The 17,140-nt window shown below is 44.7% G+C and overlaps 1 protein-coding gene across 3 annotated transcripts in view; it reads left to right on the top strand.

The window, feature by feature from the left end:
• VPS13D (vacuolar protein sorting 13 homolog D) overlaps positions 1 to 17,140 on the top strand; it is a 386,590-nt gene that overhangs the window by 354,007 nt on the left and 15,443 nt on the right. For all 3 annotated transcript variants that reach the window (XM_030185614.1, XM_030185615.1, XM_030185616.1), the window contains one exon: positions 12,769 to 12,900. In XM_030185614.1, coding sequence (XP_030041474.1) covers positions 12,769 to 12,900 — 132 coding nt within the window. The remainder of the gene's footprint in view (positions 1 to 12,768; positions 12,901 to 17,140) is intronic.

Here is a 17,140-nt window from a genome sequence, read left to right on the forward strand (position 1 = left end):
TTTGTATAGGCAATGGTCCAAAAAGGCAGATTATAAATGCTGTATTAAATTATTTCTAAATCATTTCACAAAACAAACTTGTTTAAATTATTTTGTAATCAGGATTGTCTTTAAGCCAAAGCAAGGAGGAAGGGAAGGTGATGATGAGCAGGTGAGAGTTGGGAAAGGAGAAAAAGGAGTAGACATATCCTTTGTGGTAATGAAATGAGGAGCCCCATTCCAGTCTTAGATAACTTTGTTTGCAATGGCGTAACCAAATAGTTTAAGCAGTAATGCCATGGTGTCAAACAATTTGCAAAGAACTATGGATCTCTTATTTTCTGGATAAATGGACTTCTGACACGGTGCAGAGATAGTCATCTGGATTCGCCTGCTAGGAAAAAAGTGACGACATTGTTTGAACCGAGTAATGGATGATAGGGGGGGATTAGGAGACCACCATAGTAATATAGTAAATGATGGCAGATAAAGACCTGTACGGTCCATCCAGTCTGCCCAACAAGATAAACTCATTTTACATGGTATGTGATACTTTATATGTATACCCGAGTTTGATTTGTCCTTGCTTTTCTCAGGGCACAGACCGTAGAAGTCTGTCCAGCACTCTTCTTGTACTAAAAGTTCTGAAGCTAACATCGAAGCCCCTTAAAATTTACACTCCAGCCCATCCATATCTATTCAGTCACAATCAGGGCGTAGACCATAGACATTTGGCCAGCACTGGTTTTGCTTCCCAATTACCAGCGTTGCCACCCAATCCCCGCTAAGATTCCGTACATCCATTCCTTCTAAACAGGATTCTTTTGTGTTTATCCCACGCATGTTTTAATTCCTTTACTGTTTTTATCTCCACCACCTCCCACGGGAGGGCATTCCATGTATCCATCACCCTGTCCGTGAAAAAATACTTCCTGACATTACTCCTGAGTCTGGCTCCCTTCAACCTCAATTCATGCCCTCTAGTTCTGCCACCTTCCCGTCTCCGGAAAAGGTTCGAATGCGGATTAATACCTTTCAAATATTTGAACGTCTGTATCATATCACCACATTTCTCCTTTTCTCCAAGGTATACATGTTCAGGTCGGCAAGTCTCTCCTCGTACGGTTTGCAACGCAAATCCCATACCATTTTTGTAGCTTTTCTTTGCACCGCTTCCAGTCTTTTTACATCTTTAGCAAGATACGGCCACCAGGAAAGCTAGATTAAGATTGTTGTTTTCACAAAGGTGTACCAGAGGTCCTGGGATATAAAATCATTCATCCATGGTAAAAATTATCATTTTTCTCAGTCACAGCCTTGGTGGTCTAAGGACATTTAAAAACATCGAGGGTGTGACTAAGATCAAAAAAATATTTCATTCCCTGTTTTCTTACCGAGTTGTGCTATGTTGAAACTCTCTTTCTACCAATGTTGAACCAGAAAGAAATCACATGGGTTGTAGGGGGAAACGAAGTTTTTAGTCCAAACATTTTTAGACAAATCTTGTTTTCTAATATAATCTTTCATATTTGATGTTAGTCCTAGAAATGACCAGCTTCTTATATTGTAGTCCATACTGAGCTTTATAGGATAGTAGCAGAATATGAATGCAATTATTGTATATATTACACTGTATTGTGTGTCCCATCTGTCTGCCCGGACTAAAGGTGGGGACAGTCCATTATGAGAATAAGTACATAAGTAATGCCATACTGGGAAAAGACCAAGGGTCCATCGAGCCCAGCATCCTGTCCACGACAGCGGCCAATCCAGGCCAAGGGCACCTGGTGAGCTTCCCAAACGTACAAACATTCTATACAATCAAGCCATTGTGACATCACTAATGAGGTTGGCTCTTATTGGTGGAATGAGCCACTATGACATCACAATAGGTTAAATCACTGCTCTGTGTAATAAAAGTGAGCCAAGTAGAGGACATAAGTACATAAGTAATGCCACACTGGGAAAAGACCAAAGGTCCATCGAGCCCAGCATCCTGTCCACGACAGCGGCCAATCCAGGCCAAGGGCACCTGGCCAGCTTCCCAAACGTACAAACATTCTATGCATGTTATTCCTGGAATTGTGGATTTTTCCCAAGTCCATTTAGTAGTGGTTTATGGACTTGTCCTTTAGGAAACCTTTTGGAGTTTTCCAAGTCCGTTTAGTAGCGGTTTATGGACTTGTCCTTTAGGAAACCGTCCAACCCCTTTTTAAACTCTGCTAAGCTAACCGCCTTCACCACATTTTCTGGCAATGAATTCCAGAGTTTAATTACACGTTGGGTGAAGAAAACTTTTCTCCGATTTGTTTTAAATTTACTACACTGTAGTTTAATCGCATGCCCCCTAGTCCTAGTATTTTTGGAAAGCGTGAACAGACGCTTCACATCCACCTGTTCCACTCCACTCATTATTTTATATACCTCTATCATGTCTCCCCTCAGCCGTCTCTTCTCCAAGCTGTATAGCCCTAGCCTCCTTAGTCTTTCTTCATAGGGAAGTCGTCCCATCCCCGCTATCATTTTAGTTGCCCTTCGCTGCACCTTTTCCAATTCTACTATATCTTTCTTGATTTTATACTCTTTTTTTTGTTTGTTTGTTGATTTTTGTGTGTGTGGGTGCATAAAACATTTTGCACACAGAAGTATAGACGCTTATAAAATCACCAGGGTGGGGGCGGGGGAGAGAGAGATGTGCATAAAAGTATGTTTCTGTAGACATTCCAAGAGTTGGCAAATGGGCAAAGTTCTAGGATACAAGATCAGAAAAAGCATCACAAACTAGCTTCGGTTCACGAAAGAACGAAAAACCTACCTTTTCAATAAATTCTGTGGCTAAATAAACATGAAACTGTTAGCCCAGACTAATCTGTAACTGTAATGCATCACTGTAATCTCTCATAACTGTTAGTTGTAATTGTAAGCCACATTGAACCGAAACCTGTTTTTGGATAATTGTGGGATACAAGAATGAATGAATAAATACATAAATAAAATAGATACACATGTCTACTTCTAGACTTTAACCAATAAACACCCATAACCAACCCCCCATGCAAAAAAGCAAACAAACAAAAACCTAAAATAGGTGCTTCTTAAATTACACTTGAAAAACACCAGTTCACCTAGTAGTCTCTCATCTCTTTCCTTGTTTGCCTTGGGCCCTCAACTCTGTTTTTGTGCAATTCCTGTGCTCACAACTTCTCAAATACACAAATATATGTATTGAATTCAAGCAGAAACATTTTCCACCAATAGTACCAATACCACAAAACAACAATAAACATAGATATTGTTTTTTCTTGTCCCCATCCCCACCCCTGCATGTTTTGCAGTTTTTATATATTATGTCAGGCCTTTTGTAGGCCTATAACCAATATAATCCAAGAAAAACATTAAATATGTATATTTCTACATTTTAATCAAAATACTGTTAGGATTTTAATCTGTGGATGAATAATAAGCCATCAACAATCTCTGGATTCTGATTACTACTACTACTAATAATATTCATTTCTATAGCGCTACTAAATGTACACCTTATATGCTGGTACTTTCTCTGTCTGTAGTAGTTTTTGTACCTGGGGCAATGGAGGGTTAAAGAGTTCTTTTACAAAGGTGCGCTAATGATTGAGGAGAGTCTTAAACTCATATCCCATAATTTCTCTTACACCATAGTCTACTGCTTCCATATTGGGTGGCCTTAAGTAAATTAGTTTAGGTAGGGTTACCATACATCCGGTTTTACCTGGACATGCCCTCTTTTTGAGGACACTGCAAGACGTCCGGGTGGGTTTTGCCAGGCTGCCTGTTTGTCCGGGTTTGTGGGTGGGCAGGCAGGCTGGCTTGTGGGCGAGCGGGCCTCAGGGTGTCCTGTCCTCCCCTCCCCTCCTGCACCTTATCGTCGTGCACTGGTGGTCTAGTGGCCTCTTTGGGGCAAGAAAGAGCCCCCCCTCTTTCCTGCCTTGCGCTACTGCAGACCTCTCTCTCCCTGCGCTGCTTCAAAGACAGATATAAAATGCTTACGCTTAAATGCAACAGTTACGCGCATCACTGACCATATTCTAAAATCTCAGCATGTAAGTGCATGTCCCCCGCCCCTTTTGCAGTTATGTGCTATAGAATTTAGGCGCCAACGTTCTAAAATAGCGCCTAATTGCAGGTAGCGTGCCAGTTAACTCCAGTTATTGCTGATTATTGGTTTTGTACCAATTTGCACCCAATCAAATAATTAAATTATGTTCATAACTGCTAACTATTGTGCAACCTACATGTGCAAATGCTTGTGTGAGACTATAAAATGAGGGTGTATGTGTGTAACCCATTACCTCACTATGACTCTATCTTGTGTTGGGATAGATGCAGATATATAATGAGTTTCACTGTACAGTCCCAACTTACTTTCTCTTTCCCCTGTCTCTTCCTCTAACAAACCAGCATCCCCAGGTCTTTCTCTCCCCTCAAGCTCCCTTCGCTCAACATTTTCATCCCTTTCCTGTCTACATTCCCCTTTCCAGCCCAGCATTTCCATTACCCTTTCGTTCTCCCTTATTTCCAAAGTCTCCATCTCTATCCCCTTCCAGTCCAGCATCTCCACTCCCTCTCCTCTGTCTTCCCCCTTCTGGTCCAGCATCTCCCCTTCTTGCTACTATCCCCCTAAGCCTTCCTTCACTGTACAGTCCCAACATATAACAATAGATTTTGGACTAGGTTAAAGATCTCTGGTAAAAGAGACTTCAGATTATATCTGAAACAAATTGCCTGGTTACTGAGGACTTGATTGACTTTAGCTATGTTTATTCAAGAGAAACTTTCCCTAGTTTTCAGAAGCGTTTTGGAGGTCTCTAATAGTCCTGGACAAGCATGAGTCTTAGAAATAGATTTATTTTGCTTGCTTATTAATGGTCCCAATTCCCTAAGACTTTATTCCTATTCTGTTTGAGAAAAAAAATGTACGAAATCAGGCCTTAAATGTGCTTTATGATTCTCTTGCATTCATTTCTCACGTGTCTTAATGCTAAGTTAAGCTGTTGTTGAGGATGAACATTCTTGTGGAAAATGGAGCGGAAGCTAGCAAAACACCCTCTAGAGATTGCAAATAAGATTAAGACTAAAGTTCCAAGCATGACCATCGTCATGTAAAAAGGAAAAAAAGCAAAGATAAAATGAAGGCCAGCTGGAGTTCTATGGGAAAAGATGAGCAGATAATTGGAAATATGCGTGTGAAAAAATAGATGCCCCAGTAGCAATAAAGTTCAGATTACTTATGAATGAAAGCTGAAGGATTAGGAGGGGAGAGGGCAACGAACAGTTTGGAAAATAAACAGACACAAGATGATGTGAGAGCAGCATGGAAAAGGCTTATAAAAGATAGGTGTTAACAGCTGGTGGGCAGAAGGGTCGGTAGTAAAATGTTTAATGGGCAAAATATAATACAGTGTAAGAAACTATGCTTTCAAAAAGCTAGGTGGAATAATCAGTTTGCTATCCTTTAAGTTGATAGATACATAAGGCTGTTCCATAGACAGGAAAGGTTTAAAATAAGGGATCTGATCTGTGCTAATCCTGCTGAGGCTAGATTTAAGCCTATGTTGCTGTAACTGCCGTCGGCCCGCTGTCAGGGATGGCCTAAGGCGAGGGATGAGATGACGCCTCCAGCACTCTGCCCCCCCCCCCCCCCAAAGTCCAATATCTCTCCCTTCACACTTTCTCTTTCTCCCTACTCCCTCCCTCCCCCCACCAGCCACAGTCCGGCATCTCCCCCCTTTTCTTCCTCACCCCCCTTCCCCTAGTCGACCTTCCTTTTTTGTTTTCCAAAAGTCATCATCAGCAGTGATTCCCATACGCTGCCCTGCTACCTGCACCGGGTTCTTCTCTCTACCATGGCCCGTCTCTGAGAAAACAGAAAATTACATCAGAGAGGCGGATCACAGCATTGAGAAGAAGCATGTGGGAATCACTACCGATGATGACTTTTTTTGGGGAAAAAAAGAAAGTAGACTCGAGGAAGGTGGGGGGGGGGGGGTGAAACCAGATCACGGCCGGTATGGGGGAGGTGGTAAAGCAATGCCAGCCTTGGAGGAAGGAGAGATGGAAGGTGACAAGATGCTGCTCCATGAAGAGCTCCACCTGAGGCCCCCCGCCTCAGTTGGCCTAATGATAGGGCTGCCCACTACCTGCTGTGATCGGATAGCACTTTTGAGAACAGGCAGTGGCGTTCCTAGGGGGGGCTGACACCCGGGGCGGATCGCCGATGCGCCCCGCCCCCGGGTGCAGTGCCCCCCCCCAGAACAGCGCGACACCCCCCCCCCCCCCCAGCGAAAGAACACCCCCCCCCCGGGTGCACGCCGCTGGGGGGATGCCGCGTGCCTGCCGGCTCTTCGTTTTCATGCTCCCTCTGCCCCGGAACAGGTTACTTCCTGTTCCGGGGCAGAGGGAGCATGAAAACGAAGAGCCGACAGGCGCGCGGCACCCCCCCCTCCCCCCCCAGCGGCGTGCAACCGGGGCGGACCGCCCCCACCGCCCCCCCCCCCCCCCCCTTGGTACACCACTGAGAACAGGACAGTAATGAAAATTGACAGAAGGACATATGTCTGTGAATAGGAAGTCTTGTCATAGTTGCAGTGTGGGCATGGGATGCTTGTCCTTGAAAATCCAAACTAGTCCAGAAAGTTTCTCATCGAGAGATGAACTATCAATGGTGTCTTCCGCATTTGTCGTATTCTGTAGCTTCTATAGCAGTGGAAGTAGATGACCAGATACTGTTGCAATGTAGAGGACTCATCTACATCTCTTCTCAAGCCTTGAAAGCTTACAAACAATACTTATTAAGTATTCCCTTATCAGTTTATATATACTTAACTGGGAAAATCGTAGTAACAAGAGATTAGGTATCCCCAGAGGCCAAGCCAATACCTCACCTCATTCTCATCAGAGGTTGAAGTTTCCTTATCAGTACCCAGCCTCTCACTACTGCACCTAAAACACAACTACAGATGCAGCTCAAAGGGTCAGATGCAATACTCAAAAGAGACAACGGACTAGATTCACCAAACAGCGGCCGAATTTGGGTGCTGAAAAAATTACTACTACTACTACTTAACATTTATAAAGCGCTACTAGGGTCACGCAGCGCTGTACAATTTTTAAACAATATTTTTAACAAGGAAGGACGGTCCCTGGTCAAAGGAGCTTACAATCTAAAGGACAATTATGCAGTAAATCAAATGGGGCAGTGTAGGTTTCCAGAATAGAGGTAGGTGGTTATGTGCCGAAAGCCACATTGAAGAGGTGGGCTTTTAAGTAAGGATTTGAAGATGGGCAGGGAGGGGGCTTGGCGTATGTGCTCAGGAAGTTTATTCCAAGCATAGGGTGAGGCGAGACAGAAAGGGCGGAGCCTGGAGGTGGTGGAGAAGGGTACAGATAGGAGGGATTTGTCCTGTGAGCAGAGGTTTCGGGTGGCGAAAAAATCCGCACGGAGCGCTATTCCGAGTTGTGCGCTATTTATAGGATTTACACCAACTGAAGCAACCTGGTGTAAATCCTGGCACAGATCCCCCGAATTCTGTTAATACTGCGCTCATCTTTAGTGAACACCCCCCCCCCCCAAGCCACCCATGCCCCTCCCGTGTCCACTTCCCTTTTTGAGTTACGCACTAAGAGGTCATAAGTACATAAGTAGTGCCATACTGGGAAAGACCAAAGGTCCATCTAGCCCAGCATCCTGTCACCGACAGTGGCCAATCCAGGTCAAGGGCACCTGGCACGCTCCCCAAACGTAAAAACATTCCAGACAAGTTATACCTAAAAATGCGGAATTTTTCCAAGTCCATTTAATAGCGGTCTATGGACTTGTCCTTTAGGAATCTATCTAACCCCTTTTTAAACTCCGTCAAGCTAACCGCCCGTACCACGTTCTCCGGCAACGAATTCCAGAGTCTAATTACACGTTGGGTGAAGAAAAATTTTCTCCGATTCGTTTTAAATTTACCACACTGTAGCTTCAACTCATGCCCTCTAGTCCTAGTATTTTTGGATAGCGTGAACAGTCGCTTCACATCCACCCGATCCATTCCACTCATTATTTTATACACTTCTATCATATCTCCCCTCAGCCGTCTCTTCTCCAAGCTGAAAAGCCCTAGCCTTCTCAGCCTCTCTTCATAGGAAAGTCGTCCCATCCCCACTATCATTTTCGTCGCCCTTCGCTGTACCTTTTCCAATTCTACTATATCTTTTTTGAGATACGGAGACCAGTACTGAACACAATACTCCAGGTGCGGTCGCACCATGGAGCGATACAACGGCATTATAACATCCGCACACCTGGACTCCATACCCTTCCTAATAACACCCAACATTCTATTCGCTTTCCTAGCCGCAGCAGCACACTGAGCAGAAGGTTTCAGCGTATCATCGACGACGACACCCAGATCCCTTTCTTGATCCGTAACTCCTAACGCGGAACCTTGCAAGACGTAGCTATAATTCGGGTTCCTCTTACCCACATGCATCACTTTGCACTTGTCAACATTGAACTTCATCTGCCACTTGCACGCCCATTCTCCCAGTCTCGCAAGGTCCTCCTGTAATTGTTCACATTCCTCCTGCGACTTGACGACCCTGAATAATTTTGTGTCATCGGCGAATTTAATTACCTCACTAGTTATTCCCATCTCTAGGTCATTTATAAATACATTAAAAAGCAACGGACCCAGCACAGACCCCTGCGGGACCCCACTAACTACCCTTCTCCACTGAGAATACTGGCCACGCAATCCTACTCTCTGCTTCCTATCTTTCAACCAGTTCTTAATCCATAATAATACCCTACCTCCGATTCCATGACTCTGCAATTTCTTCAGGAGTCTTTCGTGCGGCACTTTGTCAAACGCCTTCTGAAAATCCAGATATACAATATCAACCGGCTCCCCATTGTCCACATGTTTGCTTACCCCCTCAAAAAAATGCATTAGATTGGTGAGGCAAGACTTCCCTTCACTAAATCCGTGCTGACTTTGTCTCATCAGTCCATGTTTTTGTATATGCTCTGCAATTTTATTCTTAATAATAGCCTCCACCATCTTGCCCGGCACCGACGTCAGACTCACCGGTCTATAATTTCCCGGATCTCCTCTGGAACCCTTCTTAAAAATCGGAGTAACATTGGCTACCCTCCAGTCTTCCGGTACTACACTCGATTTTAGGGACAGATTGCATATTTCTAACAGTAGCTCCGCAAGTTCATTTTTTAGTTCTATTAATACTCTGGGATGAATACCATCAGGTCCCGGTGATTTACTACTCTTCAGCTTGCTGAACTGACCCATTACATCCTCCAAGGTTACAGAGAATTTGTTTAGTTTCTCCGACTCCCCCGCTTCAAATATTCTTTCCGGCACCCCAAAGCTGCAGTAAAAGGGGACCTTAGCGTCAGTGTGTGCTTTTGACGTATGCAGAGGCCCCCTTTTACTGCAGTGGGTAAAAGGCTGTCTTTCCCCCCCCCCCCCCCCCCCCCCCCCGAAAAAGAAATGGCCTTGCGGTAAGTGAACCACTTGCCATGTGGCCATTTCAGGGGGAAGCACTTACCGCCACCCACTGAGGTGGCAGTAAGGGCTCCCTTGGTAACTGGGCAGCGCTGATTACCACCAGGTAAGCACCGGCGCTACAAAAATAGAAAATATTTTGTGTTTCAACAATTTTATTGATGAATCAACAGAATTAAACATTCAATGGCACAGTATGCAAAAAAAAAAAAAAATTTGCAAACACCACATTCTGAATAAACCAGTGCATTTTTTCTAGTGAAAAAGGTGCCGGTACTCAAATGCCAGGCCACCCTTCAAGGGTGGGGTGATCACTGAGGGACCCACCCCACAATAGCCAGGCCCCCTGCAACCAGTCACAGAATCTATGGCAAGGCAGAATTGGTGTGTAAAGCCTGATCTTTTTCATTAAAACTTGGGGACCACGGGTCAATTTTAGCAGACAATTGAAAAGGTGCCGGTACTCAGTACCCCCTCAAAAAAAGCCCTGGAATAAACTGAATAAAAAAACAAAATAATAGTGTTGTTCATCAAAGTTTTAACAATTTTTCTCCCCACCCCGCCCCTTCCCATACCGCACCCCACCCTCAAAAGTTTTAGCTTGTAGTTCAATTGTTTTTATGGTTAACATTTTTTGTTATTAAGCATGACACATCAATACACACTGTCTTAACTTTTTATAATACCTCCCATCGCCCATAGAAAATATTTTTGTAGCGCCAGAAATGGCGCACTCTGTGGATGGAATCTTCCGCTGGGCTCCTTCTGTAGCCCGGCAATAGTTGCAGATGGCATTCAGCAAGCCTGTTGCCGTGTGCCAGCCCTTTAGTAAAATGACCCCTAAAAGGTTTGTGTGTGGATCGTTCTAGAATAGCACTTAGCAAGATGCGTGCACAAATCCTAATTAGAGCCAATTAACTGCAAAAATTGGCTATTAAAACCCAATTATTGCTAGTTAATGGCTCATTACTCAGTTAAGATACGTGCACAACTTGGGATTCACGTTTGGGCACCATATATAGAATTTACAGAAAGCAGGCATTCCAGCAGCCAAATCCATGTCGCCTGATGCTGGCTGACTATGGAAATATGTAAGTTTTCTACATACCAGAAAGGTCTGTTCCAAGGAACTTTTTGCAACATTGAACGTCAGACTACACAGCACCTGCTCAGGTGCCCACTCTCTGAGATGCACGTAGGGTGACAAACCTTGCAGAATATGATAAAGTATCTGACGTGAGAACATGATGAGAAGCTTACAGACATTCTTGCACCCTAAGGCTTCTCGTCTCCCACGATTACTTTCCCAGACGAAAAATAGCACAAAACTGATAAGGGGAGGCCCAAAATATGTGAGAGAATAAAGTATGTGCAAAAAATATACAAGGAAAATAAATTAGAAAATGAATAATGTCTGTGGCATTTTACGCCTACACTGCTTTCAAAGAACTTCTGAAGACCTGGCTAGTCAAGCAAACGTATTCCTCTAGGAGCACCTAACTGTACCCTTTTTCCTTCTGGACGATTTTATTTTTGTAACCACTTTGCTGCATTTTTATTGCAAACTGCAGTATATCGAGCACATAGAAAGCATTTCAGTGACAGTCTGACAGGATGAGGGTGGATAGGTGAGAGACAGGAAGACCTTTGAAGTCAGAATGATTAAATATTTTGACACCCACCGGACAGGACTTAACAAAGATCTGGGTTTTCTAGCCCATTATAAACCATAAAATTGTACTGCTTTGTCACCCGCCTATCTCCATGCATATATCTCCCTGTCCCTCATCCACCCGACTCTTCCTGTCTCTCACCTATCCACCCTCATCCCAACTGTCACTGAAATGCTTTGATGTTTCACTTATATATACTGTCATCTACCAACATTTGCTTATTTCCAATCTGACGAAGAAGGGCAACCTTCGAAAGCTAATCAAGAAATGTATTAAGTTATGTCCAATAAAAAAGGTATCATATTTTCTTTTCCATGTTTTATTTAGTTTTATTTCTATTGATTACCTTTTTAATGTTGAAACTATAGAACAAACAGGAAGCCGAAAAAGAAGGTTTGAGGGGAGGGGGCAGACCTTGGGGGTTGGCAAGAGGGTGGAGCTGCTGAACCACATGAGAGGGAGACACTCCATCTTGCAGCATTTTCCCATGCTGTAGTTTTGTCCTTATTACTGGAATCGGGGACAAAATATTTGCCAGAGAGGAGGGAATTGGAGACACAAGTCTGAAAATCATGACATCTGGTAACCTTAGAATAAAGACCTAGGGCTGGATTCAATAAATGACGCTGACAAGTAGTCACTGGGAAAACTTTGTGCTCAGTGCAATTCGATAAAGTGCGCTCGCTTTATAGAATAGCACTTAGCGCGTAGTCCAGCGCCCAACTTTGGTTTCGAAGACTTAAACCAACTGCAACCTGGTGTAAATCCTGGCATACAGCCCCCAAATTCCCTAACACTGCATGTAATTCCTGCTTCTCTCATAGCCACGCCCCATTTTGGATTATACACAAGAAAATTTGGACACAGATCTTTATAGACTTGCACGCAGCCAGATTGTCTCTAATTTGGATTTGCGCATGGATCTGGCTAATTGTTAATGGCTCTTTGACAGGCCGTTTTACAAAGCAGTGGTAAGCCCAACGCAGGCTTACCGCATGCTGATCTGGAGCTACCACCAGCCCAATGCAGGCGCCATTAGTAATTCCAGCCCCAGCATGCACCATTTCCATGCTAGGGAAATTCGGCCCGTATTTTTTAGAGCGGCACTAACCCAGTGGTAATTGGGCAGCGCCGCTTGGTACCCTGTTACTGCCGGGTTAGTGTGGGAGCCCTTACCGCCACCTCAGGGGTAAGTGCTCCTCCCCTGCATGACAGCAATCTTACCGCATGGCCATGGCCCTCTTCAGCCTTTTTCACCCGTTGCGCAACACACTACAAAAATGACCCCCACCTCTAGCGCAGGGCCCATTTTACCGCATCTTATTAAAAAGACCCCAAAATAATTTATTTGTGCATGGATCTCAAGGTCATGTGCAAATCTGGACGCCATTTATAGAATCCAGGGGCTAGTACTTATTTTAAAATACTTTAAAAAGTGCCTTTCCTGCGTAGTTTCTGGATTTGAAAGGTTCCAGCATATATGAAGTCTTTTTTGGTTTTTTTCTTTTTAATCCTGAAAGATGAAATGGGTATGTTGTCACTAACTTGGATTTCTTGACTTGTTCACTTAGGATGCAAGCCCAGAGAGTAAGACGACCACGATGCTGTGCAAGTCCTCAAGGACTGTTGCCCAGGTATTCAGATATCCAAGCTGAGGGCCAGGAACAGTTATTTCGACTGATAGACAACATTCGGGATGAGTTGTGAGTACAGAACCATTAAATTTACTAATTTATAAGGGACCGCGAACTGGATCTTTTAAAAAAGGAAGACTTTTTTTCCCACTTTCTGAAAGAAAAAAAATGCTATATATCTGTGTGTGAGTACCTCCCCCTGAACAACTTTTATTTGGGGTCCCGTGTAGGCCAGATTTTCAGACTTTGTCCTGGAGGTAAATGAGGACCCTAACAGAGGTATTTCTTGTCAGATCCAAACAAGCAGACAATGTGCCCTGGAAAATGGGATCTTTTAGTTCTTCTAAAATTAATGAATTTGGCTCCCATTGTACCTGGTACATAGTAGAATCTGTGTCTTTAAGAGAGGGGCTGCTTTCTGGAGAGTTGGGAATTCCTGACAAGTACTACAGTCCTGGAGACTGGGTGGCTAAATAGCAGATGACATTTAATGTGAGCAAGTGCAAGGTGATGCATGTGGGGAAAAAAGAACCCGAATTATAACTACGTCCTGCAAGGTTCCACGTTAGGAGTTACGCACCAAGAAAGAGATCTGGGTGTTGTCGTCGATAATACACTGAAACCTTCTGCTCAGTGTGCTCCTGCGGCTAGGAAAGCGAATAGAATGTTGGGTATTATTAGGAAAGCTATGGAAAACAGGTGTGAGGATGTTATAATGCCATTGTATCGCTCCATGGTGCGACCGCACCTTCAGTATTGTGTTCAATTCTGGTCGCCACATCTCAAGAAAGTAGAATTGGAAAAGGTGCAGCGAAGGGCGACTAAATGATAGCGGGGATGGGACGACTTCCCTATGAAGAAAGACTAAGGAGACTAGGGCTTTTCCGCTTGGAGAAGAGACGGCTGAGGGGAGACATGATAGAGGTATATAAAATAATGAGTGGAGTGGAACAGGTGGATGTGAAGCGTCTGTTCACGCTTTCCAAAAATACTAGGACTAGGGGGCATGCAATGAAACTACAGTGTAGTAAATTTAAAACAAATCTTAGGAAATATTTCTTCACCCAACACGTAATTAAACTCTGGAATTCGTTGCCGGAGAACGTGGTGAAGGCAGTTAGCTTGACAGAGTTTTAAAAGGGGTTAGACGGTTTCCTAAAGGACAAGTCCATAAACCACTACTAAATGGACTTGGGAAAAACCCACAATTCCAGGAATAACGTGTATAGAATGTTTGTACGTTTGGGAAGCTCACCAGGTGCCCTTGGCCTGGATTGGCCGCTGTCGGGGACAGGATGCTGGGCTCGATGGACCCTTGGTCTTTTCCCAGTGTGGCATTACTTACGTACTTATGTATCCTGAAAGCTAAGCTTTTCTGAATTTATATATTTTCAGATTTTTACGTTTGGTTTGATACGTAGATTCTATACTGCTCTCTTACCTGCTTGTCTGTCGCTAATTTCTTCCTAGAACATTGCTGACTTTGGGGCTCATTTTCAAAACAAAAAAAAGTCCAAAAAAATGTCGTAAGGTGGTAGATGGATGTTTTTCTCTCAGAAACATCCAAGTTGCGATTTTCGATGCTCTATGTATTTTTAAACTTTTTTTCTCCACATTTCATGAGGGCGTGTAGGGGGCATTTTTTGGGCGGGACATGGGCGGCACCAAAAGATAGATGATTTTCTACAATAATGAAACAAAACAAAAAAAAACCATCTAGGGCCAAAATTAAGACGTTTTTGGCTAGACCTGTGTCAATCACAAATAAGTGACCTAAAGGTGCCCTAAATGACCACTGGAGGAATCAAGGCATAACACCCTCCCACCCCCCTATGATGACAGTACATACCAGGCTCTATGACAGCTTCAGATAGGATGGCCATTCTTGTTAGACCAGCAGACAGGTCCCAGGAGTAGCCTAGTGGTCAGTGCAGTGGACTGTAAAGAAGGGAACCTATGCCCTGGTATAGTCGTGGTGAAATGTGTGAGCCTTCCAAAAACCACTAAATACTTACTGTACCTACATATAGGTGACACCTGCAAGCTTGAAGGCTATTGTGTAGAGTGAGGTAAGCAGGATTTCTGTTCCTGAAGGGCTCGCCATACAATATAAGTGGGTTATGGTGAGATGTGTACTGGGTGGTAATCAGCAGTTAGCACGTGCTTTACAGTTACCATGCAGTTAGCGCGTGAGCCCTTACCGCTAGGTCAGTGGGTGGTAAGGTCTCAACCCGTTAATAGACGCACACTAGTTTTAATTTTAGCACGTGCCCATTTCCCGGCCCATTAAAAAACGCCCTTTTTCCCGGCCGCTTTATACCACGGCTTAGTAAAAGGTCCCCTGTATTTGATACATAATTTCAGAGCAGCAGGTAAGCTGGGAAAAGGAAGAAGCTATATGGATTGTCCTAAAAACTTTGGAATATCCTATATAATAATTTGCACCTCCAACATTCTACGTCTGGATGCCTGGGTTCGTAGCATCCATTCCCACTCATTGCCCCGCCCTTGCGTCAAAACGTAATTTATTTTATTTATTTTTATTTTTGTTACATTTGTACCCCGCGCTTTCCCACTCATGGCAGGCTCAATGCGGCAGGCAATGGAGGGTTAAGTGACTTGCCCAGAGTCACAAGGAGCTGCCCGTGCCGGGAATCGAACTCAGTTCCTCAGTTCCCCAGGACCAAAGTCCACCACCCTAACCACTAGGCCACTCCTCCACCAATGACGTCAGAGGGCGGAACAATGAGAGGGACAATTTATATAGTAGATAGATTTATATAGTAGAAACTTAAAAAAAAAAACGCAACTGGAACCCTGGGAAATAGTCGATGGGCTGAGCTCCAGGGGAGGGGCGTCGCACGTGGCATGGCGTCGGGTTACCTTGCTCACCTAGGATGTGATCGGCCTTGCCATATGCATTAATGAGCGCCGTGTCAAACTCAGAATGGCTGCGAGGCAGGAACTCGCGCCACAACTGGCCGTTGATGTCCAGACTCCTGCGCCACTCAAACTCTGTCATAACCAGCAGGGTGGCGGGAAGTGGGCGAGTGCGGAACTCGCACCACAACTCGCCGCTGACGTCCCAACTCCTGCGCCGCACGGACTCCATTGTACCCACTCTGTCTCTCTTTCTCTCTCACACACGCTGAAGCCGGCGTCTGGGATGGCCAGCACACCAGTTGCTTAGTTAGTTGAGGGGTTTATATATATATGTGAAAATTAAGGATAACCTCTAAAAAAGAAAAAGAAAAGGAGACAGAACACACAGAGACTGAACTCACTCTCACACTCTCTCTCTCTCTCACACACACACTCTCTCTCGCGCACACACACACTCTCTCTCTCATACACACACACACACACTCTCTCTCTCTCACACACACACATTCTCTATCTCTCACACACACATTTAGAAAAAGATTTGCGGAAGGTTTGGGAGGCCTGGCTCCCTGAGGCTGCAGCACTTCCAGAAATAGCGGGAGACTTTCTGGTGGAAAGGGCACATCGGCTGGGGCAGCGCTCAGCGGGGGAGATCGCCCCAGAGTGACTATTTTCAGGCTGCTTAACTATAGGGGAGAGAAGAGATCGCTGCACAGGAGGGGAAGGCAGAGGAGAGAGGAGAATTGCTGGACATGGATGGATGGATGGAGGGGAGGGGAGAGAGAATTGCTGGACATGGGTGGATGGAGGGGGCAGGGGAGGGAGCAAATTTGCTGGATATGGATGGATGGAGGGGAGGGCAGGGGAGAATGAAGAGTTGCTGGACATGGATGGATGGAGGAGGGGAGAATGGAGAGTTGCTGGACATGGATGGATGGAGGGGAGGGCAGGGGAGAGAGGAGAATTGCTGGACATGGATGGATGAATGGGGGCCGGGGAGAGAGGAAATTTGCTGGATATGGGTGGATGGAGGAGAGGGCAGGGGAGAATGGAGAGTTCCTGGACATGGATGGAGGGGAGGGCAGGGGAGAGAAGAGAATTGCTGAACATGGATGGTTGAATGGAGGGGGCAGGGGAGAGAAGAAATTTGCTGGATATGAGTGGGTGGAGTTGAGGGCAGGGGAGAATGGAGAGTTGCTGGACATGGATGGATGGAGGGGAGGGAAGTCAGGAAGGAGATGCACATGGATGGAGGGGAGGGAAGAGAGGAGACATGCTAGACATGGATGGAGTCTGCGTACTCTTTATCTTTTAAAAAATACTGTAAATAAAAATCACAAAAAAACCCCCACAGATAAAACAATCTGTATCTCATACCCCTGGAGCATACTTAAATCTCCATTACCCAAGCTGCAAAGGTCTCAAA

This window comes from Microcaecilia unicolor, chromosome 13 (assembly GCF_901765095.1).
Source record: "Microcaecilia unicolor chromosome 13, aMicUni1.1, whole genome shotgun sequence".
NCBI lineage: Eukaryota > Metazoa > Chordata > Amphibia > Gymnophiona > Siphonopidae > Microcaecilia > Microcaecilia unicolor.